Genomic DNA, 25817 nt, shown 5'->3' with positions numbered 1-25817 from the left:
CGGACTTGACGTCAGCGGAGCCACATATGCCCCTCCCGGCATGCTGACGGCTGTGGTCCCCCTGCTGTCTGATCCCTTAATGGATCTGCTCCCTATGGGGCCTATTGAGGTGGAGCCTTTGCTGCCATGTGGCGGCTCTTTATTTGACATTTTGTGTGGCACATGGGCAAGGCCCTCTTCTGGTGACCCTGTTGATCGGGCTATTGCTCGTAGGCACCGTCCTGCTCCGGGTGATCCACCCTGCCTGTCCACTCACCCTACGGCTCAGGGACTCGTTGTTCAGGCGGCCTTTAACTTGCAGTCTTCCTCCGTTTTGCCATTATTACCTCCCACTAGGGAGTCTAGGTGGCTGGACGCGTGTGCTCGCCAACTTTTTGCCTCTACCAGTGCAGGTATCCGCGCATTGAATACTGCGTGTGTGTTTGCGTGTTCATGCTCGACCCTTTGGGACTTGGTCGAGACCCTTCTCCCTTCTATTCCAGAGGAGCCGCGGTCACAGTTGCTTCCGCTTGATGGCAGGGGAATGGTGCAATTTTCGCTCCGTTCTTCCCTTGATGCCACTGACTCTGTGGGATGAGCTCTTGCTCGATCTGTGGCATGCGTGGCTGCACGACAGTCGTTTCCCAGATAGTGTTCGGGATGCCCTCAGAGATCTACCGTTTAATGGTGTGGACCTTTTTGATTTCCACGCGGATTCGGCGGTCTCCCATAACTTTTGCACGGTTCTCTGTGTTATTTTACTACACCTCTATCACAAACGTGTATAGTAGGTTCCCCGATTGCTGTCCACGGCTGTTCAGCCTTTTCTGATTTGTTAGATTTCAGCCGTATGGCTGGTTTAATCTTCTGTTCAGTCCTCTGACTGGGTGTTTTGCCCAAGAGGATCCCCTTATCAGGGGTTGATATGTGGGGTATATGCTGGTGCTAGGCAACTGCCTTTGCCTTAGTACGCTCCTATGGAGTATTCCTCGCGGACATCATTCGGGGAGTCTGTCCCTGTCTTTTCTCCTGCGATCCTATTGTTAGCATCGCTCTGTCGCACTTCGGGTGTCTTTGGTCCCGCTTGTCTGTAGTGCTTCTGTCCTTGCTTTTACGGCTCACACTGTGTCCGCCGCTGTGCGGCAATGCTTAGTACTATTAGTACAAACTTGGGCGCGCTGCCCTTATTGTGCTTGCCTTCCAAGGTACTAGCTTAGCATTTATAGCTATCTTGTATGTGGCCTCTTTTCTCACCACTTCTCCTACACTGTTTTTTTCCACATTCCCTGCTGCCCCGCACAGGTGTTTCCACACTTCTGCTTTGATCATACTGTGATCTTTCATGGGGCATATTTCTTCTGAATACTTGCTTCTTGTGGTCTGGGGCACTTACATTGATCCTGACTGTTTTCACTGTCGTGCCTCTAGCTTGCAGGGAACCGTGGTTCCTCCCGAGCAAGAGGAGGATGTTGCTCTTTCCTTCATGCGTGTCCGTGGTCACTGACCCGGTCTGCTTGTGCCACCACCTCTATGTGGTGCCTGACTGGCTGGTTCCCCTTTTGGGCCGTTGCCCTCTTGATGTCGCGAGCATCTGAGATGCTCATGCTGCCCTGCAGGAGGCCTTTCCTTTCTTCTTGTGCTTAGGTGCCTTCCGGTATGCTTTGATATCTTACAGTGTTGCTCCTACTTTGACGCTAGGCTGTGTGCCATTGGCCCTTTCGCTGGTTGTAACAGACAGCCTATGTCTTGGCGTGTCTTCTGTTTTACTACCGGCCTTCTGGCCATGGATTGGTCGCCTACCAATGTTGTCAAATGTGTCTAGCTGATGCAGCTTGAACAGTGCTTCTTCCGCTATTCTACATACTGGGCCGGTATGCGCTATCTGTCATACCGGTTGCCATCTCTCTAGGTTTTGCTTACAGGCGAAACATTACATCTGATGGATCTCTCAAACCCTAGGTCCAGTTCCACTTCTGGCGGTGTCATTAGATTCCTTTTCACTCCAACATATCTAGGATGCGTTTTCTTGTTCCATACTGGCACTTGCTGGGCAGGTGTCCGCTTTTTGCCTCTGTTGCCCCCTGTATCTTGCAGGTGCAGGTTCAACAGTGTTTTTTCCACTGTTTTGCTTGGTCGACCGGTCATCGCTTTTGCTTTCTGTCGACACTTCGGATCCTGCGGATCCCTCGGGCCCTAGGCTTAGTTCATCTTCCCTTTTCGAAGTTGTGAGCTCTTGCTCCAGCACGCGCATTCTGGCACTGGGCTTTCCCTCTCTCAACCCGTTATACACAAAGGGGTTTTTCGTGCTGTTCTTGTCGGCTTGTGGTACCTTTGCCTTCCATTGTTCTCTGCTCTCTTCAGAGCTTCATGGTCTAGGACTTAGCTGCGCTGACATTACTGTCCCCACTGTGCATCGTCACATGATTGACGGCATTGTTTTAGTCACATAATTGACGGCCAAGTTCTCTTTCGAACTTGGTGGGGTTCAGTCGCAGACCCGCCTCCTCTATGGGTATGGCTTTGGTATCTATTCTATGTTAAGGAATCTACGGCTAGACGTCTCTATCAGATGAACGAGTTACTTATCATCGGTAACGATGTATCTGGTAGAGACATAGTCTAGCCGCAGATTCCTTAACGCCCACCCGTCCTCCCCGTTCTGCGAGGACCTTTTCAGGTTGGGCTTTCTACGCCTGCCTCCCTCCAGGTGGCTTGATCCTTCAGCAGGGTGACGCTTTCATTTCACTCCCATACAGAATGCTTCATTCTGCTTTCATAGCTCTACTCTGCCCATTTTAGTAATTGGACGGTATGCTCATGTGTCATGTATCCTTTCCAACCCTATGCCCTGGATTGTACAGTGTGGGTACTATTTGTGTTTTTCCCACCCCCCACTCTCCACTTCTTTATCGCCTTGGTGTCTCTTACCACCCCTGTGCTCCATTGGTTTGAAGTCTATTGGCTCTGCCACATTTTTTGAATCTCTTATTGGGGATACAACGTCTCTTTCTGGTGACGTCTTGTGGTAAATTGTCCTGCTCCTATGTTCCGGACTTGTTGTCCTTCACGGTTATACATTAAGGATTGCGGATTTTCTGTCGTCTGCCATGATGTTGTTTACATCTTCAATTACCTCCCAGGGTGGTTGCCTTCACTTTTGCGGGGTTGCTTCACAGAACGGTGCTCTGCTCTTTCCCTTTACTAGTTTTCACTATACAGTGCCTGCCACTTTTCTTTATGGTGCTGTTTTTCTTCAGTCCATGTCTTTTCATAATTTTCGCACACTGTTCCCATATTCAAACAGTTTGTTGGTGGTGGCTCCGTGTTGCGGCGCGGAAATGTTTCTCCGTTGAAAACTGACAGCGCACCGGGAGGGGCATATATGGCTCTGCTGATGTCACGTCCGTGGACGACGTCAGGGCGGAGCCGTACGGCACCACCCCCGGCGCACAGAGGTGCTGCTGCGGAAAGTTTTCCGGATCCAGTCTGATGCCTGGGGATATTCTAAGTTAAGGAATCTGCGGCTAGACTAGGTCTCTACCAGATGCATCGTTACCGAAGGTAAGTAGCTCGTTCTTTAAGTCTAAGCTGATGTGAAGGGTAGAAGAGCAAAATCAATAGAATGCAAAGTTTCATTGAAATAAGTAGTAAATGCTAGTATTTAGTGGTCAGCATGTTTAACCTAATCAAGCTTCCTTTTTATTCCAACTGCCTGCAGGAGCTTGGATGCTTACAAGACTACCTGCTTGCCTTAACTACAGAAGACCACATTCGCAACTACACAATGCAGGTAATGGACTGGTACTGTAAGCAACTTGGGTAGAATTGAGTTCTGAGAGGGTAACTCTACCTTGTGATTTTTCGAATAAGTCTGATGTCTTCTGCAGATTCTTTGTATTTGAAACATTGCAAGTTGCGACTCAAATTTACAGTCTGTGGGGTGCACTACTTATCTCCCAATGTGTTGTCCTGTCATCACAATATTATAATACAGAAAAGATAATGCCTTATAGGACACCTGATGTCTGCTCTCTTGTAGGTCTCTGACCCCGGATGTCTGTTCCTCATCTCTCTACATTTGCCTCAACCTGCTCATATTTTGTGCACTGAGTATCTGATAGAGACTACTAGCCGAAGGTTCCTTAACGTAGAATTATCCCCAGGCGTGAGACCGGACCCGGGAAACTTTCTTTGCCCCAGCATCCCTGCGTGCCGGGGGGGCTGTACCACGCAACTCCGCCCTGACGTCGTCTGCGGGTGTGTCGTCAGCGAGAGGTCACATAAGCCCCACCCTGGCGCGCTGACATCAGTTCCTTCTTTTCCGTGTGCAACGCGGATCCGGATCGTGTCCCTGACCTGTTTTCAGGCCTTCTTTTCATTGCACTGTGGGACAGTGTGCGAATGCCTTCGGACTTTAAGATGTGCTCGTCCTGCGCGCGTCAGATGTCAGCGACGGACCCTCATCCTATTTGCATGTGGTGTTTGGGCGAGCACCATGATTCCACGGACTGCAACGCATGCCAGCAGCTGAAGCCTAAGTCCCGGCGGGAGTGCCGGATGAAACTCCTTTTGGCCCGCTTGTCCAGATAGGTGTTGCCCGTCACCGAGGCCCCTAGGGCGTCGCTCGCCTGTCGGTAAGTCTTATAGCTTGTCCCCGGGGCCTGGTCCCCGCTCTGCGGAGGGCACTGGTTCTCCGCGTTACATTCGGCCTCATTCGGCACCACCCTACCTGCCGTTTCACAGCATCGGGGCAACCAGGGCCCAAATGGAGGTCTATGCTGCGTCTCTGCAGGCTTCCTTGGCCCCACCTCCTCTTCCTGGGACGTCCGCGGATCCCTTGCCAGGTGCGGGACCTTCCGCGGAGTCGCCTCCGGCACCTGCGCCGACGGGTTCTGCTTCAGGTCTTGGAGGTGTGGTGTTGTTGGGGTGCAGCCCTACAGGGTTCCCCTCTTCGGCCCACGGCACCTCTGCCTCGCCGCAAACCCCCGAGGGGGTCCCTGTGGTGTCGCGGGAGATCGCCGGGACTCGCGGCTCGTCCCAGAGTCCTTCTAGGTCATCTGGGCAGGCGGAGGCCTTGCCAGAGGCCGAGCCGACGCTGCTCAGGTGCCGATGGCTGTTCGCCCTCTCGGCGCCGCGGGTGCTGGCTAGGGGCCGGGGCGCGTCCCCGGGTCCCTCTCGACTTTCCACGCAGGTGGCTGCTTCGTCGAAGGTCAAGTCGGCACCTTCTTTCACCAACCCGGCACCTGCCCCGCCACATTCTCCTAGGGCGCAAGTGGTGGTGGAGGTCGTCTCGGCGTCCCCTCCGGCGCCGGTCGATGTCACGCAGGCGCCTGTGGCGGACTCCACAGAGCCGTGCCGGCGTCGGGTTGTCGACTCGTCTCCAGAGGCCCCCTCCTCTCCGGAGGTTCGTCACCTTTTTGTCTCTTCTTCCCCGCAGACGGGACGCCGCATCGTGGCTTTTTCCCCGGCGTCTTCCAGGGAGGGCTCTTCGCCGTCCCCGTGGCCACATCCTTCCCCAGAGGCACCTCAGGTCCCCCACTCGTCCGTGAATCTTCCACCATTCCGGGGCTGGCCATTTCTTCCTCCAGCTGGACTCTGGGATGGCCGGCTTAGTTTACAGCCGTCACCCACGAAGGAATTTCTCTCCCCCCGCGCCGCCCTACGGAGGCGGGTGCAGCCTTTGCCCAGGCCATTTTCACGCCGCTGGCATTTTGCACATGGGCGACCCCGCCACCCCATTCCCTACGGACCATTTGCTTGAGGTTCACCATCAGGGCTCTGGTGGACAGGAGCTGCTTCTTCCATTCGAAGCTTCGCTCCATAATTCTCTTCTAAGGCCTGGGTGCGTCCTGCCACGGGGGATCTGGTGCACCAGTCGCTGCTCCACCGTCCTGCTCCGCACAATCCAGTCTGCCTTTCTTTCCACCCTTCTACCCAGGGCCCTCTTCTGCAGACTGCTTTTCCTTCCTTAAATTTGGTGTTGTTTCCTCCGTCACGGGAGGCCCGGTGGTTGGATGCATGGGGGCGTAACATCTTCGCTTCCTCTAGTGCTGCTTTGCGAGCGCTCAACACGCTTTGTGTGCTGGCCAGGGCTACTTCCAGCTTGTGAGATTCCGTGGAGTCCCTTCTGACTTGTGCCTCTCAAGAAGGTGTCTGCGCTGCCATGTGATGGAGGGCCGGAAGTTGGCCGCCTTTATTCTTCGCTCGGCCCTGGATGTTTCTGATGCTCTCGGCCGCACTAAAGCAAGTTCAGTAGCTCTCTGTCGCAATGCTTGGTTGAGGGATAGCGTATTCCCTGAGAATGTTAGGGAACGTCTGGTTGACCTGCCCTTTGATGGGGTGCTTTTGTTTAATACCCAGGCGAATGCCGCCATTCAGCAGCTCCTTGCGGGGCTCCGTCCTCCTCCCCTCCATAAACTTGGCTTGTATGTTTTCTGTTTGGCTGATTGGCAAACTGTCTGTGGTTCTATCTGCCGATCCTTTATGTTCTTGTCCTCTTCTGCGGGATTTTTGCCTAAGAGGTGTTCCCATGTTTTCTTGGGACGTATCATACCCTATGTGGGGTACTTGTAGCTATTGCATAGCTCTGTACTGTGCTGGGAAGGTATGGTCGCCCTTTCTTTTGGGTTCCCTGCCTCTCCTGGCATCACTGTATACTGCTGGTGCGGTCTCTTTTGTCGTGTCTGGGCGCGGTTTGCGCTGCTCCAGGTTCTGTTATTCTCAGTGTTCGCTACATCGCTTGACCAGTCTGGCATGCTGTCTACGGTGTCTTGTTGTGACGTTCCCACCTTCCTGTCCGGCGTCTCGGCCTGGTCCTCTGTCTGGTGTTCCAGGGTCGCTAGGTTTCTCCTGGCTTTCCTGTGTTCTGGTTGACGGCTTGGGTCCGTCCTCCGTGTCTCTCCTCTTTCTCTTCTGGCTGCTCCCTCTTCTCTTCGTGGGTTGGTGTGTCTCTATTGAACGATCCTCCTTTGGGGATTGTTCTGGATTTCCCTGGCCTCTGCCCTCGGCTTGCGCCTGGCTTGTTCTGGGTGCACTGCTCCATGGTACTGTCAGCTGCGCACGCCTGCTCGTTCTGGTCCACCGCCGTGGCCCTTAGTGTGTTCCCTTGTGCCCCTGCCTCTTGTTCTGCTGGGGCTTTGCGCACCTGTGCCTTTCTTCTTACGCCTGCGCTTCTTGGCTGTGGGGCCGTTCGTGCCTGGTCTGCTTCTTTGCGGTTGATGCCTTTCAGCTGTCCTCTATCGCTGTGTGTTTTCCTACGGCGGGCTCTGCCTCCGGTTCTACCTCTTTTCTCTGGAGTTGGGGTGGTACTTTTCCTCCTGGGTGCTCCTCTGCGGCTGTCTGTCCCTCCGAGGGTTTGTGGCAGTTGTACCATGGATGGGCTTGGGGTCTCCTAGTCTTCCCTTCGCATTGTTCTTGCTTACTCCTGCTTGGTAGAGGCTGGGCTGCCATTCTTGTCCCCATAACACGTCCCCTGCTGGGGCTCTGTGTTTCTTCCTACTGGGGAGGTTCTCGCAGGCCCTGCTCCCGTCTGGATATGGCTAGGGTATCACCCCAGGATTGCAGTGGAGCCGCCAGGACGTTCGATTCCATCTTACGGAAGTGGGTCTCATAGACACAACACACGTGTCTGACATAGATTGACGCTGTTACCACCAAGTTAACTTTTATCTGAAAGAAACACGTTAGTTAGATTCCTCACCTTAGAATATCCCCAGGCGTCAGGCTGGATCCGGAAAGATTTTTCAGCAAAACCCTTTGCGCGTCGCTAGGCGTCGTATGCGGCTTCGCGTCCGTCGTCAGCGTCGTGCGCCGGAATGACGTCATCGGAGTACTTAAAAGCCGCCCTCGTGCGCGGACGTCAGTTTTTCTTTTTTCCGCGCCAGACAGCGCCGATCCGGGAAGAGCTTACCCTTTTAGTCACTTTTTGACTAAACTTTTTGGACTCTTTTGTCTACTCTCGTCGACTCGATACTGGTGCAGGTAGGATGCCTGGTTTCAAAGCCTGTGACTCCTGTCACCGACTGATGTCGGTAACGGACCACCACTGCCGGTGCCTTTACTGCCTTAGGGCCGACCACGATGCGGAGTCGTGCCTCGACTGCCAGGCCTTGACCTCAAAGGCTAGGCGGGAGCGGTCCCGCAAGCTTCTCGAGCTCCGACACTCGGCTCCGTGCCGTTCACGGTCCCGGTCGAGAAGGAGGTCGAGGGACCGGTCGTGGAGCCGTAGCCATCATCACCGCTCGTCGGGTTCCAAGTCTTCGGGTAAGTCGAAACATAGTAAGAAGTCCAAGAGACGACATCGCTCTTCGGACTCCCCTCGCCGGTCACGCGACTCGGTCGAGGGTCCGGGTGGTACCACCCCGCGGCTCCGTCAGAGCCGCAGGAGCCGCGTCCGTCCCCATACCCGCCGGTCCCTGGGACTGACGCGACTCGGGCGTTGATCAGTGCCTTCCTCTCGGCCATGATGGGCCTAGCTCTGCCGTCGATGCCTGGCGGCACGCCTTTGGCCCCCGCGGGCTCGACTGGGAGGCCTAGCGAGCCGGCGGCTCCGGCCCCGGCGCCGTCTACTTCGGTCCCGACGGCGCAGGTCCCCGCGGGATCCAGGCCTGGATCTCAGTTGGTGCCGGTCGACCTCACGACCCCTCCTCCGCCGGTGCCGACATCAGTGCCACCCCCGGCGCCATTTCCAGACGACGGCGTATCCAACGCCGATGGGTGGCCATTTCATCTTCCGCCCGGCTCCGATCATTCCACCTGTTTACCAGGAATCGGATGACGGTGGCGACTGGGAGGGGTCTGATGACCCTCTGACCCACCAGGGTCAGTTTTCACAGGACTGGGCAGATGAGCCGGGGGATGCCAGTGGCCTTGACACCTCCCCTGACACTGGCTTCATCTCTCCTCCGACTGTGACTTCGGAGGAAGGTGCTACCTTTTCTGTGGCGTTGCGTAAGGCGGCCGAAGCCCTTGGGCTGGAGCTCCCTACTGTGGCCGTGAGGACTAACCTCCTCATTGAAGTGCTCCAACCGTCAGCAAGCTCCTCGGAGCCTCTGCTGCCGTTTAGCGAAGCACTGATGGACGTTCTGAAGGGCACCTGGTCCAAGCCCTTCACAGTACCTCCTGTGGACCGGAACGTGGCCCGGCGCCACCGCCCTGCACCGGGCGACCCCAGTTTCCTGTCCCAACACCCCACGCCTCAGAGCCTGGTTATCCAGGCCTCTACTTCCCAGACCTCCTTCCCGTCTGCTCCCCCGGATCGGGAATCCAAGAGACTGGAGCAGTTTGGTAAAAAGCTGTTCTCCTCCCTTAGTTTAGGGCTGCGGTCTATTAACACCGCTTGTCTCTTGGACCGTTACTCCCACTCTCTGTGGGATACGGTGGAGGACGTGCTGCCCCTGTGTCCGGACGCGGCTTGCCCAGGCTCTGGCCGAGGGGCGGGATGCAGCGCGGTATGCCATCCGATGTGGTTTGGACACGACGGACTCGCTAGGCAGGGCAATGTCGTCCACAGTGGCGCTTCGTCGTCACGGCTGGCTGCGGTCCACGACTTTTTCCGGGGATGTCCAGAGCACCCTCATGGACATGCCCTTTGATGGCAGTCGCCTCTTTGGCGACAAAGCGGACAGTGCGCTGGAGCGCTTTAAGGACTCCAGGGCTACGGCCAAGTCCTTGGGTCTCTCGGCCCTGCATCCACAAACTTCCACTTTTCGCCCCTTTCGTGGCCAAGGAAGGGGCGCCCCCTCATGTCCGCCTAGTCACAGGCCTCAGAACCGACCTCCACGCGGACGTGGATTCCGCCGAGGCGGTTACAGGGGGACAACATGCCGGTCCATCCACGTCCACCCCAGCAGCATCCGCCTCAAAGCCCTCCTAGTCCGGTACAGGGGGACAACATGCCGGTCCATCCACATCCACCCCAGCAGCATCCGCCTCAAAGCCCTCCTAGTCCGCGCTTTCAGGCCCATTCCACGCCAGTGGGAGGCAGAGTTCCCCATCAGCTGCTCCACTGGCGTTCCATCACTTCGGACAGGTGGGTGCTGCAAATTGTCCGAGGGGGCTATTCACTCCCCTTCGAGACGACCCCTCCAGCCATGCCACCGCAGTGCCACCACATGTCAGGGGATCACTTGAATCTTCTACAGGAGGAAGTTGCGGCCCTCTTGGCCAAAGGGGCCGTCGAGCGCGTTCCTGGACCAGAAGTAGGCCGTGGTTGTTATTCCCACTACTTTCTGGTTCCCAAGAAGGGCAAAGGGGGTCTACGCCCTATCTTTGACCTCAGGAGCGTCAACGCCTTCCTCCGGAAGGAGAGGTTCAAGATGCTCACCTTAGCTCAGGTTCTGGCTGCCCTAGACCCTGGAGACTGGATGGTTGCGTTGGACTTGCAGGATGCTCATTTCCACATCCCCGTCCTGCCGGCCCACCGGCGTTACCTGCGGTTCACGGTGGGTCAGGAGCATTTTCAGTTTACCGTGCTCCCCTTCGGACTCACCAGTGCCCCTCGGGTGTTCACGAAAGTGATGGCGGTGGTCGCTGCTCATCTGCGCAGATCAGGGGTTCCAGTCTTCCCCTATCTCGACGACTGGTTGTTGAAGGCGGGCTCGCCCCAGCAAGTCGTCTCCCACCTCCAGACTATGGCCGACCTCCTGCATTTGCTGGGGTTCTCCATCAATGTGCCGAAGTCGCATCTGAGTCCCTCCCAAACGCTCCTCTTTATCGGGGCAGTTCTGGACTCGGCGCAGTTCCAGGCTTATCCTCCGGAACAGCGAGTCCGGGATATTCATGCTCTGCTTCCCATCTTTCGGCCTCTATCCCGGGTTTCGGTCAGGTTGGTGCTGCGGCTTCTGGGGCTGATGGCCTCCTGCATCCTGTTAGTGCATCACGCCAGGTGGCGAATGCGGGCTCTGCAGTGGGACCTGAAGTTTCAGTGGGCCCAGCATCGGGGCAACCTGTCCGACCATGTCTTGATCTCGGAGGGCACTGCAAGACAGTTGCAGTTGTGGCTCACGGACCGCGATTGGGTCAGGGGCAGATCCCTCTCCCTACCCCAACCGGAGCACGTAGTAGTGACGGATGCGTCCCTCCTGGGATGGGGGGGCCACATGGGAGAGGCGGAGATCAGAGGACTCTGGTCTCCGGCGGAGTCTCGGCTCCATATCAACCTTTTGGAGCTGAGAGCGATCCGACTTGCACTGAAGGCATTCCTTCCCGTTGTCCGGGGACGTGTAGTGCAGGTGTTCACGGACAACAACACCGCCATGTGGTATTGCAACAAACAGGGTGGGGTGGGGTCGTGGACCCTTTGTCAGGAGGCTCTGCGCCTCTGGACATGGCTGGAACATCAGGGCATCACCCTGGTGGTTCAACATCTGGCGGGCTCTCTGAACGCCAGAGCAGACGAACTCAGCCGCCGGTGCATGATGGATCACGAATGGCGTCTCAACTCGGACGTGGCGCAAGGCCTCTTTCGGCAGTGGGGAGAGCCTTGGTTAGATCTATTCGCCACCGAAGAGAACGCGCAATGTCAGCAATTCTGCGCGTTGGAGTTTCCAAGGCGGCACTCGCTCGGGGACGCCTTTCGTCGCGAGTGGAGTTGCGGTCTGTTGTACGCCTTTCCGCCTATACCACTTCTGCCCAGAGTGCTGAACAAGATCAGGCGCGACCGGGCCCAAGTCATATTGGTGGCTCCGGATTGGGCACGAAGGTACTGGTATCCCAAGCTACTCAGTCTGACGATCGATCCCCCGATACGACTGCCTCTTCGGGAGGACCTTCTGTCGCAGCAGCAGGGGACGGTCCTCCACCCGAACCTGTCCAGTCTACACCTCCATGCGTGGAGATTGAGTGGCGACAGTTGATGCCATTTGACTTGCCTCCTGAAGTCTGCGATGTGATTCTGGCAGCCAGGCGTCCCTCCACAAAATCGGTATACGCCTGCAGGTGGAACAAATTTGTAGCATGGTGCACAGCAAAGGCTGTGGATCCCCTTTCCGCCCCTCTTTCTGAGGTTCTCCTCTTTCTTCTTTCCATGGCCCAGCAGGGCTCTGCTCTGGGCACTCTTAAAGGTTTTCTTTCAGCTATCTCTGCTTTCTTACGGCTTCCTGATCAGCCTTCTCTTTTCAAATCCCCTGTTGTTTCTCGCTTCTTCAAGGGCATTACTCACATGTTTCCTCCTGTCCCTTTCGTAATGCCTCAGTGGGATTTGAACCTGGCATTGACATATCTGATGTGCTCTCCCTTTGAGCCACTTCATAATTGTCCCCTTCGTCTTCTCACTCTTAAGACTGCTTTCCTGGTTGCCATCACCTCTGCTAGAAGGGTGAGTGAGCTCCAGGCTCTATCTTCTAAGCCTCCTTTTCTTTCTGTACATCCGGACAAAGTTGTTCTCCGGACTCGTCCTTCCTTTCTTCCTAAGGTGGTGACTGCCTTCCACATCGGGCAGTCTGTCATGTTGCCCACCTTCTTTTCGCCTCCGCATCCTTCGTAAGAGGAAGAGAGGCTCCACCGTCTGGACCCAAAATGGGCGCTGTCATTTTATTTGGACCACACCAAGCAGTTCCGGGTGGATGACCAGCTCTTTGTGGGCTACGTGGGTGCTAAGAAGGTGAGGGCGGTACACAAGCGAACCATCTCTCGGTGGGTCGTATTGTGTATCAAAGCTTGTTATTCCTTGGCTAAAAAGGAACCTCCTGTAAGGCTGAGGGCCCATTCCACTCGGGACACAGCGGCGACAACTGCCCTGGGTCGGGGAGTCCCCTTGCAGGACATCTGTCAGGCAGCAACGTGGGCCTCGCTGCACACGTTTGGCAAGCATTATTGCCTGGACAGCCAAGTCCGGAGAGATGGCTTCTTTGGCCGTTCTGTTCTCCAGGACTTTCTGGTGTGATCTTGGTTCGCAGACCCACCACCGGGGTTGGTATTGCTGGGGTATCTATTCTAAGGTGAGGAATCAAACTTACGTGTTTCTTTCAGATGAACAAGTTACTTACCTTCGGTAACGATATATCTGTAAGAAACATTAGTTAGTTAGATTCCTCACCGACCCACCCATCCCCCCCATTCTGCGAACCGACATCTAGGGTTAAGGTTATCCTTTTCAGGGCCCTAGACTTTTTTGGCACCAGTGTCGGTCTCTTGCATGGCTCTGCGTTCCTGGCGCGGAAAGCTATGTACAAGAACCGACGTCAGCGCGCAAGGGCGGCGTCTAAGTACTCCGACGTCATTCCGGCGCACGACGCCGACGACGGACGCGGAGCCGCAGACGACTCCTAGCGAAACGCAAAGGGTATTGCTGACGAAAAATCTTTCCGGATCCAGCCTGACGCCTGGGGATATTCTAAGGTGAGGAATCTAACTAACTAATGTTTCTTACAGATATATCGTTACCGAAGGTAAGTAACTTGTTCATTAGGACTACAATACATGGGAGGATCCCGTCCCTGTTTTTGATTGTACTGGCGTGATTATTTACAGCGGCATTCTCGGTTATTTAAGACCGCTGTTGTCTTTTCGACTATTTACCTGGTTACTGACTTAAGTGTTGCCACCTTGGAGTTATCTTTGACTTCGTGTTCGTGCCTTTTTGGCCTACACCTGACAGTTTTCATTGTTTAGTATAACCGAGTCTTCGGCACTGACTGACTAATGCCCTACCGGGTTGGAATTATCACCGGTTCAGGGATCACACTGAGTTTGTATTAGAGCCAACAGCCCTGAAGATTCAGAGACCATTGTCTCTCTGATGTAACACGTGTTGGCTGGCTGCTTTGTTAACAACCTATTCAAAAAGACTAAGACATCTCCGTTAGATTTTGCTCAATCTGTTTTTACGCATCGACTTTGCCTGTTATAATATTGTATGTGTGCACGGGTTTTGCTGGTGTATATCATGTGGTAGGGTTTCCCTGCGCAAACTAAGGGGTTATGAGGGTTTCCCCTTCCCAGTTTAGCACCGTACTAATTTTGGGGGGAATTAGAGACACATTGACGTTAACCTGCTGAACACCATTTCTTCCTTTATATGTAAAACCCCGTTCTTTCTGTACTAAACTATGACTAGGGTATCTAGTCTACGTTAAGGAATCTGCGGCTAGTAGTCTCTATCAGTAACGATGTATCTGGTAGAGACGATTCTAGCCACAGATTCCTTCACGGCCCGCCCTTCCTCCCCTTTCTGCGAGGACCTTCAGTTTGGTTTTCTGCCCTTGCCTCCCTTCGGGTGGCTTGTCTTCTGTGGGTGTTCGCTTCGCTTCCTTCTGGACAGGATGCTTCGTTCTGTTTGATTGTTCCACCCCTTCCCTTATGATACATGGTCGGTTGGTTCCTGTGTGCTTCTGCATCCCTACACCCTGGTTTTTTCTCCAGTGTGGGGGCCTACTTTACTTGCTTTGGGTTTCTGATTCCTTTGCAGTCCTCTACGTTGTTTTTTTTTTTGCCTGTACCTTGGCCTTTTCGCTCCTTTCAGGGGCAACGGCCCTCCTTGATGGTGTCGTCTGGGGGTGATTTGCTGTTACTCCTCTGTTCCGGGCTTGTTGCCCTTCACTGTTGTGGGTTGTGATTGCAGTCTCTCTCTCTATCTTTCTCTTCTGCTATGGCGTTTTTCCCACGCTTTCTGCCTCCAGGGAGGATGTCACCTTAGCTTGCAAGGGTGTTCCTCTGAGCGGTGCTCTGCTCTTTCACTGCTATGGCTTTCACTGCTATGGCTTTTTGTACCTTCGTGCTTGGCACTTTTCCAATTGGTGCTGTTCCTCTCCTTTCGTTTCTCTCTTTTCTGTTTCACGGCTTTTTCGCACACTGTTCCCATACTCTCCACAGTTTTGTTTGTGATGGCTCCGCATTGTGGCGCGGAAAAGTTCTCATCCAGGGGATACTCATCAATAGTTATAATCTATGAATAATCCCCGCCCATGTGCGGGATCCCGGAGCATATAGAAAATACATATATATACATATATATATACATATGTGAAAACATATAAATGCAGCCTAATAATGTTCAAAACATGGCAATGCTGTAAATTACATATTTTTGCATAGTAGTGCCCCCGTAACCCGTAAGGAAAAAAGGAAGCATCAGGCAAATTATAACACAGCACTGCTTTATTGCCATAAAGCAACATGCAATTGTAGGCATTCGCCAGTAGGCTGCAGTAGAGTATCAAGAAACCAAGAAAACTGACACCCTGCCTTTAAGGCATTAGAGTAGGGGGACCGTGCCTTTAAGGCCTGCCTGTGACCCCCTGCTCCCATGATGCACTACAGGTGGCAGTTGGGCCAGTTCTTTTTTCCGGCTCCTTCTGTGAGGATCCTGGAGCTTGAGCTCTTCAGTTTTTTGACTGAAATTTTGAATTACAGCTTTTTCAAGCTTTTTTCGACGTTTTCTGGCTTTTAAGGGCTAATTCTGCTGGTTTCCAGTGAATTTTCCAATTTTTTCCAGTCAGAATGTCTCCTTTATTTAGGAAATGCCCTTCTTGTGGCAATAAAATGGCACTGGCGGATCCACACTCGGTGTGTATTGTGTGTTTACCATCAAAACACGATCCTGACCAGTGTCCCCACTGCCAGAAGTTCTCAAAGCGCACTCTGAAGGACAGAGAGCGCATTAAACTGCATGCAAGACTGGAGAAGGAACGAAGCCGTCATGAAGGCGAGCATTCCTCATCAAGACCACCTTCTTCAGCTACGCAAGTACAGAAACGGCGACATACCAGCTCCCCGGGCTCCAAAAAGACCAGGAGTCCAAGAGGTTCGCTGTCGACGTCGAGGATGCCGCCGAAAAGGCAGAGAACTTCGGCGTCGAGGGATTCATCCCACCATCAAGAGTCTCCACCGCGCAAAAGTAAGTCTGCGTCGAGAGGCGGTCCTTCGGGCTCGAAGGCTGCTAGTCCGGTGACATCTGGACTGTCTCCGTCGACGTCGAGGCTTCCGTCAACGTCGAGACACTCTCCGCCACCCTCGAGGGGGTCGACGTCGAGAGATGCGGCGACGTACATTCCGCCGCGAGTGGGCCGGTCGCCGTCGATGGTTACCACCACTCGGCGACATAGAAGGTCGACGTCGAGAGGAAGATCGACGTCAAGATCACCACGTCGACGTCGAGAGAGGTCGACGTCGAAGTCCCCCAGTCGACGTCGAGAGAGGTCGACGTCGAAGTCGCCCAGTCGACGTCGAAAGAGGTCGACGTCGAAGTCGCCCAGTCGACGTCGAGAGAGGTCGACGTCGAAGTCGCCCAGTCGACGTCGAGAGAGGTCGACGTCAAAGACACGGCCGACGTCGAGGTCATCTAGCCGACGTCAGGTGCCAGAGAAGAGGAGATCGACGTCGAGGTCTCCGCGATCGGCGTCGAGACCGCCGTCGAGACCAGAACGGCATACCTCACACTTGCCGATGGTGACGCAGACGTCGTCAACGTCAAGGGATTCGACGTCGAGGGCGAAAACTAGAGCGCCCGGGGAGAGGTCCCCAGGAGAACAGTCATCATCTCCGGGACTGCACATCGTGCAAATATCTCCGGAAGGATCACCCGAGGCTCCAGAGCGGTTCGGACTGTCACCGCGCTGGTTACGAGATGTGGGCGCTGGCTCATGTCGGAGTCCGGGATCGGACTACTCCCGCAGGTATTCCCCACCGCGCAGGAGTAAATCACCTCCGAGGGATCCAAGGCCAATTTCACCACGCCGGTCTCGTTCCAGGGACCGTCGCACCGCGCCAAAACGTCCAAGATCTCCGTCCAAGCGCAGATCAGGGTCAAAGGCTCAACATAGTGAACGCTCCCACAGGAGGCGACGCACCAGGTCGTCCACTGGGACTTCATCCACAAGATCCTCAGTCCGGGACTACTCTCCTACTTTTTCATCCACGCCTCCATCGCGAGTGTCTCTGGTGGATGACATTATAACTTTCTCGGACGTCCTGGGTAGAGGGGCGCAGAAGTTGAACATCGCACTGCACGTCCCTCAGGCACCCGCTTCTGTGATCTTTGACACTTTACACCATCGGTCAGCTCCCAGACCTCTGCTCCTGTTGGTGCCAGGATTGTTGGAACCAGCTATGGCCACGTTCCTTACACCGGCTACAGCGGGCTCGGTTCCTTCGAGAATAGCAAAGAAGTACAAGGCTCCGACCGAGGACCCTTTATTAATGAGGGCGGACCCGCCAGCGGATTCTGTGATCGTGGCGGCGGCCATGAAGTCTCACTCAGCCTCAGTATCTGCTTCTGTCCCCCCTGAGAAGGACAGCAAACTGATGGACTCCTACGGCAGGAGAATGTGCAACACCTCTGCCTCGCACATGAAGGTCGCTAGCGCTTCAGCCCTGCTGGGGAGGTATGATCGCTCCCTATGGGATTCCCTGGCCAGGTTCGTGGAGAAATTGCCTAGGGAGGACAGGCAGGACTTCATGGAGATCCTCCAAGAAGGCGGACTGGTGGCCAACCAAGTAATAAGCGCAGCTGCGGATGCATCAGACCTAGCCGCGCATGGCTACTCCCATGGCATCTGCTCCCGCCGTTCGGCCTGGCTCAGATTAACGGGCCTCAAACCAGATGCGCAGAAAAGAATTCTTAACCTGCCGTTTAATGGGTCATCGCTATTTGGAGCTCATGCGGACGACCAAATGAGCAAGATGAAAACGGAATTGGACACCGTAAAGGCTGTGGGACTGGAAAAGCGCAAAGAGTTCCGCAAGCGCTTTCGCCAGGGCGACAAACGTGCTTTTCACCAGCGCGTTCAAACGCCCCAATGGTCCTCTCAAAACCAACAGAGGTCCCAGTTTCAGCAAAGGGGCCGGGGCAGAGGAAGAGGAAATGCTAAACAGCAGCAGTCCTCTAACAAGCAACCTCCCAAACAGTGAAGACTTACTTCCTCCGCGCTCGTTCGCCACTCCGGTAGGAGGAAGTATCACCGTTCACCTGGCAGAGTGGAATGCAAATACAAACGACAGATGGGTGCTGAGTATTGTAGAGCGTGGCTATTTGCTGAGGTTCAAATCTCCCCCTCCGCAGGTACCCCCACGGAAACAGCCACTCCCTCCCAGCCAAAACAAGCTTTTAAAGGACGAAGTTGCCACTCTCCTCTCCAAAAACGCCATAGAGGAAGTTCCAAACAGGCAGAGAAATCAGGGAGTGTATTCCCGGTACTTTCTTGTTCAGAAAAGAGGAGCGATCGGGGACTACAGACCCATCCTCGATCTCCGCTTACTCAACAGATTTCTCAGAAGAGAAAAATTCAGGATGCTAGCACTGCACCAGATCTTCCCACATCTACACCAGGGGGACTGGATGTGTGCCATCGACTTACAGGATGCATACTTCCACATTCCTGTCTCAGCGAAACATCGGAAGTTTCTCAGATTTCGCATCTTTCGCCAACATTATCAATACAAGGTCCTGCCATTCGGCCTCAAGTCCGCGCCACGAACATTCTCAAAGTGCATGGCGGTGGTGGCTGCATTTCTCCGCAAACGGAAGATATTCGTCTACCCCTATCTAGACGACTGGCTCTTAAAAAGTTCCACTCCGGCTCGACTCCAGAGTCATCTCTCGTTCTGCCTAAACCTTCTACACTCATTGGGCCTTCAGGTCAACTACAGGAAGTCGATCCTCAATCCAACTCAGCGGATCCACTACCTGGGCGCCTCTCTAGACTCCTCAAGCGCAAGCGTGTGTCCTTCGGAGGAGAGGTTATCCTCCATGCTGCAAAAAAGCCGCACGCTTCTCAGCACGGAATATCCCACAGCCAGACAAGTGTCATCTCTCCTGGGATCCATGGCCTCGTGCATCTACATCGTGCCCAACGCACGTCTGCACATGCGTCCTCTGCAACAAGACCTAGAGGATTAGTGGTCGCAGAGGTCCGGCCGCTGGGAGGATCACATTACCCTTCATCAAGCCGCCAAAGATTCTATCCGGTGGTGGATGAAGCGCTCCCATCTGCTTCACGGCGTCCCTTTCTATCAGGCGCCTCCGACACAGACAGTGGTCACAGACGCCTCCATGCAGGGCTGGGGGGCTCATATGGACCGGCTTCAAGTACAAGGTCTCTGGTCCGCTACCGAACAGAGCTATCACATCAACTTCTTGGAGCTACGAGCAGTCCATCTCGCTCTCAAGTCCCTGTACCCATCCCTGCAGACCGACTATGTTCAGGTTCAGACGGACAACACCACAACTATGTTCTATCTGAACAAGCAAGGAGGGACCAGATCACGGGTCCTGTCTCTGGAGGCCCAGTCAATCTGGAAATGGCTTCTGGCAAGAAACCTGAAGATCGTCGCTGTTCACCTGCCAGGGACCCTGAACGTGCAGGCGGACGGCCTCAGCAGAGACTTTGTCGAAGCGCACGACTGGGTGCTCAACGAAGACGTCGCTCAAGACATCTTCCGCTTGTGGGGCATACCGGACATCGATCTGTTCGCAGACGCGGACAACAAAAAATGCCCCGTCTTCGCCTCCAGGTTCCCTCAACGGGGGTCGCAGGGGAACGTGTTTTTGATCAGCTGGTCGAGGACATTGCTTTACGCTTTTCCTCCTCTCCCTCTCATCCCGGCTGTGATTCAGAAGTTCTACACGGCCAGAACTCGGATGATCCTAATAGCACCGGAGTGGCCCCGGCAGTGGTGGTACCCAGATCTACTCCAGCTGTCGGAGGTACCACAGAGGAGGTTGCCATGCCTGCCGAACTTGCTGACCAAGGACAAGGGGAGAGTGTTCCACCCCAATCTCCCCTCCCTCCGCTTGACGGCATGGCTCCTGAATTCATCCAGTACGGACATCTAGATCTTCCACCGGACTGTATGAGCATTCTTCGGGAGGCAAAGAGGCCCTCCACGAGGAAGTCGTATAGCTTTAAATGGAAAAGATTCTGCTTCTGGTGTAGAGATAACACCCTTGATCCGATCCGAGGTCAAGAACAGGTTATTCTCCCCTACTTACTGTACTTGGCGAAGTCTGGGTTAAAATACTCTTCCATCACAGTACACTTAGCTGCTATTACAGCCTATAAGAAGTCTCCTACCCAGACCTCATTCTTTCAGATGCCAGTGGTAAAGGATTTCTTAGAAGGGCTTAAGAAAGTTTACCCACCTGTGAGGTCTCCTTCCCCTTCCTGGGAACTTAACATCGTTCTCTCTAAGCTGATGGGAGCTCCTTTTGAGCCGATTCATAAGGCCTCCTTGCAACAACTGACCTGGAAGGCTGCCTTCTTAGTAGCCATCACTTCGGCCCGTAGGGTTAGTGAAATTCAGGTCCTCTGCTGCAAAGAACCTTACACTGTGATTCATGCTAATAGGGTGGTGCTCCGTACTCATCCGAGCTTCCTGCCCAAGGTGGTTTCGGACTTCCATATTAATCAGGTGATCATGTTGCCCACCTTCTTTCCTCAGCCGACCACTCCCCCGGAGAGAGCTCTACACTCTCTTGACCTCCGGAGGGTTTTGAAATTCTATCTAGCTAAGACCCTTACTCTTAGAAAGTCAGACAGGCTCTTTGTTAACTATGGGCCCACTAATACCGGGCTGGCTGCGGCCAAGAGGTCTATCTCTAGATGGATTGTCTCTTGTATAGCTTTGGCTTACCAACTGTCCCACAAAGTTCTACAGGGTAAACCTAGAGCACACTCTACTCGAGGGAAAGCTTCTACTGTAGCACTCCTTCGCAACGTTCCCATGTCTGAGATCTGTAAAGCGGCTACATGGCGCTCAGTCCATACTTTTACGCGCCATTACTGCCTAGATTCAGACGCGCAGGCCGACGCCCAGGTGGGGCAGGCTTCTCTGAGGAACCTGTTTGCATAACTGTAAATGCAAAATGTGTTTTGCTGTTTGTTTTTTAACTGTTTTTTGCTCGTCCGCGAGACTTTGGGTATGGGCTTGCTACTCTATTCATAGATAATGACTATTGATGAGTATCCCCTGGATGAGAAGGATTAGTTACTTACCTGTAATCCTAGTTCTCATCCAGGGGTATACTCATCAAAGTCATAAGCGACCCACCCACCTCCCCGGACGAGCAATGTTTTCTCTTTAAATAAGTGATGTATGGAAGGCAGATCTACGCAGGTGCGGAGGCACCGCCAAAAAAAACTGGCCCAACTGCCACCTGTAGTGCATCATGGGAGCAGGGGGTCACAGGCAGGCCTTAAAGGCACGGTCCCCCTACTCTAATGCCTTAAAGGCAGGGTGTCAGTTTTCTTGGTTTCTTGATACTCTACTGCAGCCTACTGGCGAATGCCTACAATTACATGTTGCTTTATTGCAATAAAGCAGTGCTGTGTTATAATTTGCCTGATGCTTCCTTTTTTCCTTACGGGTTACGGGGGCACTACTATGCAAAAATATGTAATTTACAGCATTGCCATGTTTTGAACATTATTAGGCTGCATTTATATGTTTTCACATATGTATATATATATGTATATATATGTATTTTCTATATGCTCCGGGATCCCGCACATGGGCGGGGATTATTCATAGATTATGACTTTGATGAGTATACCCCTGGATGAGAACTAGGATTACAGGTAAGTAACTAATCCTTCTCAGAAGAAAACTGATGTCAGCGCACCGGGGTGGGGCTTATGTGACCTCGCTGACACCACGCCCGCGGACGACGTCCGGGTGGGAGTCGCGTGGTACCGTCCCCCCTTGGCGCAGGGATGCTGGGGCAAAGAAAGTTTTCCAGTTCAGGTCTCACGCCTGGGGATAATTCTACGTTAAGGAATCTGCGACTAGAATCATCTCTACCAGATACATCGTTACCGAAGGTAAGTAACTTGTACGTCTGTTCCCGTCTGTATGTGCCACTTTGATAGTGCCTACCCCACCTATCTGTGATTGTGTCTAAGCACTACTTTATACATGCGCTCATTCACTCCAGTCTATCCCCTCAGCAATCTAGCTGTTGACTCATTAGCTCATTCATTTCAGAACTTCAAATGGTATTATCTCACACTAGCCCGAGGTAATTATTTAATTACAATTTGGCCAGTGTTCTTCACATTAACTCCCTCAAAATCTAGTTTCTCATGTTTTGTTCAAACTTTTCATATTTTCCAACTCAAATGCAAATATAATAATCCAAATGTTCTGTGGGGTAATAAAACAACTTTGTGAATATTGCTTTTCTGATGGATATTTTTGATCACAGATTTCTCACTTAAAGAATATCCCCAGGCACCAGAGCGGATCCAGAAGATTTATACCATATGCTTCCAAACAAGGGTAGGTGGTGCCATGAGGCTCAGAATTGACTTATTTCCACCTTGGAAGTGACAATGGAGCCACACATAAGCACCACCCTTGCATTCAAGCTTCTGTTAATTTCTTTCTGCAGATCTGGTCCTCAACTTTTTTCATCTTCAGTTTACAATTTTTTTCTGAAAATCTGCGGAGGCCTCCAGTCGGGTTACTGCTGGCAGGTCCACCCTCACTGCTGTCTGTGCCTCCTAAACCTGTTGCGGGTTTCGCTCCGATGCCAGAGCTGACTTCGAACCTGGCACCAAAATCCACACTTTGACATTGATGCTTACTCTAATGAAGCCAGCACCAGAGGAAGACCCTGACCTAGTACTCTAAGCCAAACTAGTCGACAAAGGTTGCATCCTGAAATCGTACCAGTGCACCAGGTCCCAGTTCAGTATGATTCAGACAGAACCATGCCTTTGTGTCAAAGCTGCAGCCCAGTGCTCCGTCAGCTTTTCAATTCCAACTTTGGTCAGGGTCAATCAGCTTTTGAAAATGACAGTAAATATGAGGGAACTATATTCCCCCAAACTATAATGATGACAATTTGTTTATGGACTTGAAGGATGCCAGTAGGTTGGAAACTATCCCAGACACTGGGTTGTATCCTCCCCCAGGCAATATATCAAAGAGAGTGCCTCCTTTACAGTGGTAATGAGATAGTTAGCAGAAATATTGGATTTACAACTTCCTACTATGAAAGTCAAAACAAATGTATTGACAGAAGTTTTGAAACCTGGACAGACTTCTTCTGGACCCATTTTACTATTTAATGAAGTCCTGACTGACACCCTTCTGGATGTCTGATCTAAGCTTTTTTCGTGTCAACTGGTGAAAAGGCTGGATGCCAGGTCGCACACGTGATGACATGAGTGAAACTACTCAACCTCTTCCGGAGTTGCACTGGGTGTCTGACCTTGGTGAGACTAGTGGCCATGACTTTTTGCCTTTCTCTGGCTTGTTTTCTCCTCGTAAACTCGCTATTGAGGCTAGCTCTGCGTTTGCTAAGCTTCTGAGAAGGGTTGCTGTGGTTCTGGAGCTGCAGCTCCCTTCTGTGGAGGTGGCCGTTGATCCCCTAATTGGGGTGCTACATCAGGGCCAGGTAGGGGCTGAGCTTGTGATCCCTTTCAGTGAAGCTCTTTTTTATATTTTGTTGGGCTCCTGGGCTAAACCTGTTTCAAAAGCCTCTCATAAGCACCGCCATGCCCTTGGAGACCTGATCTGCCTTTTCTGACAGACTACTCTGCGCAGCTTTGTGGTTTAGGCTGCTACAGCTTCCCCTGACATCGATGCCCTGCCTAACGTTCCTCCAGGCAGGGAGTTTAAGGGTCTAGTTACTCTTTTCTGCTGCTTTGCGGTCCCTTACTACCAGTTGTGTTCTGGGTTGTTTTTCTCACATGTTGTGTGATTCGGTCTCGTGCCTTCTCCCCTCCATCCCGGATGACACCCGGGACACTCTTACTCAGCTGCTCCAAGATGGCTGTCAGGTGGCTAAATTGCTGATTCGCTGTGACACGGCTACCACAGATTTAGTTAGGCGAGCCATGGCTCTTTCGGTTGCTCTTCACCAGCGTGCCTAGCTACACACCTCCGTCTTTTCAGAGGCTGTTTAATCCGCCTTGGTAGACATGCCTTTCAATGGTTAACATCTGTTTGGCACTCAGGCTAACTCTGTTTTACACCGTTTTCAGGATAGTTGGGGTGGAACCGAATCTTGAAGCCCTACTTCCAAGATCTCCGGCTACTGTTTTTTCCCTGTACTAAGCTTGTCCGGGGAATGGTCACCTTGTACATGTGAGCCGTTTTAGAATGGTGCCATTGGCCTGTTTGCTTTTCTATGAGTTGCACCCGTGCAGTACTCCTGCGTCTTGCTAGTATTTTTTTTTTGCTTCCTGAACTGCCAATGGCTTGTTATGATCCCTATTATTGGGGCACATATTGTGGTATTGCACTTTGGCTTCCACATCTGTCGACGCAAGGTGCTCTTTTGCTTTTCCTACCCATGTTCCATTTGGTGTATTGGGTTGGTTTCCTTGTTCGCTGTCCTCCAGGGTACTTCGTCGGTATGCCCTACTTGCACCCCTCCTTATGTTTCTAGCACTTGGTACCCCTTATATGGGACATTTCATTGTGTGCTTTGTGCATGGGGTTTCTCCTTGCTCCGCCCTCCTCCCTGGTCTTGTTAAGTGCAAGCTACTCCTTAGCTGGGGGTATTTTCCTTGCACTTTATATGGTGCCCTTCATTCTTAGCACACTCGAGGGAAGACAAACCTCTTGACCTAGGATACATTGTCAGCTTCTGTCCTCGATGATATTCTGTCTTTCTTTCTTCCTTTCCAGCTTCGTGTCTCCTTGTGCTAATTCCCGTTCTGCACAGGCATGAAGGGCTCTTTTCATTCCTCTTTTTCTCAAGGTTCCCTGTGGATGTACTTTGTCATTTTCTTGGCATGGGTGGTCTATTCTGCTGACACTTTCTCTTCTATGCCGCTGCCTGTTTTTGTGCTCTGTTGGAAACACTTCCATGACACTTCCTATTCCACCCCAACATTTAGTCATTTAACTGTTTATTTTTTGAATTTTTTTTTTACATGTGTTCCTTGACCACTTTCTTTTGGGCTTGGTTCGTACGGTGGTTTGACACTCCTTTTGGAATATCAGGGGAGTTTGCCTCCACTTCTTGTGAGTGTAGATACGGTTCCAACTCCTTGAGTGTTCAGTATCTCTTGGGCTCATGAGTGGGAACATACTGCTTTTGGGTGACACCGGAATCCTCTCTCTTGTTGTCACAGTTATTGTTGACCAGTGACGGCTCCTCCCCTATGGCGGAGGAGTGTCGCCACCCTCAAAAGTTGTAAAATAAAACAATAATAAAACAGGTTATTATAGTTTTATTTTTCAACTTGTATGTGCTGTGTCCTGGGGCGGGCGATGGTGGGACAGTTAGGAGAGGGTGTGTTGGGCAGCACTGCTACCAGTGCGCATGTGGGTTTAGCCGGCCGTCTCAGGAAGGCCAGGCCCACATGCGCACTGAGTTGTCTTCAACCCCAGCTGCATTGCTGGCTTGGAGACAGCAAAGCACAGTTTCTCTGAGAGCGCAAATTCCCTGCGCTCAGACCAATCCTGACGCTGCTTACTAATATGAAAGCAGTGCCAGCATTTGCCCCCAGGGAGGCTGGGAGCCTGTGCTGTATATAGTGAGGAGAGGACTCTGAGAAGAGAGTCAAGTGGCAGGCGAAAGGCCGACCCGACGGACATGAAAAACTACCGACCCATCTCCCTGCTCCCCTTCACTGCCAAAGGCACCGAGAGACTCTTAAACCCACAGCTGACCACCTTCATCGAAGAGAACTCCATCCTAGACTCCTCACAGTCCGGATGCCGCAGCAACCGCCGCACCGAGACTGCACTCCTCACCACCATGGAAGACATCCGCATCTTACTCGACTGGGGACACACTGTGGCCCTCATCCTACTAGACCGCTCTGCAGTCTTCGACACCGTCTCACACCGCATGCTCACAGCCTGACTTCACAATGTGGGAATACGAGAAACCGCCCTCAACTGGATCCGATCCTTCCTCTCCGGCAGAACCCAGAGGATCAGAC

General features: G+C 52.9%; 1 protein-coding gene across 2 annotated transcripts in view; it reads left to right on the top strand.

Moving 5' to 3' along the window:
• Positions 1-25817, top strand: part of ZZEF1 (zinc finger ZZ-type and EF-hand domain containing 1) — a 1433434-nt gene that overhangs the window by 1365893 nt on the left and 41724 nt on the right. For both annotated transcript variants that reach the window (XM_085649580.1, XM_085649579.1), the window contains one exon: positions 3698-3769. In XM_085649580.1, coding sequence (XP_085505706.1) covers positions 3698-3769 — 72 coding nt within the window. The remainder of the gene's footprint in view (positions 1-3697; positions 3770-25817) is intronic.

Source organism: Triturus cristatus, chromosome 3_2, assembly GCF_964204655.1.
Source record: "Triturus cristatus chromosome 3_2, aTriCri1.1, whole genome shotgun sequence".
Lineage (NCBI taxonomy): Eukaryota > Metazoa > Chordata > Amphibia > Caudata > Salamandridae > Triturus > Triturus cristatus.
The sequence above is the reverse complement of the archived record's forward strand: the minus strand, read 5'-3'. Positions and strand labels throughout refer to the sequence as shown.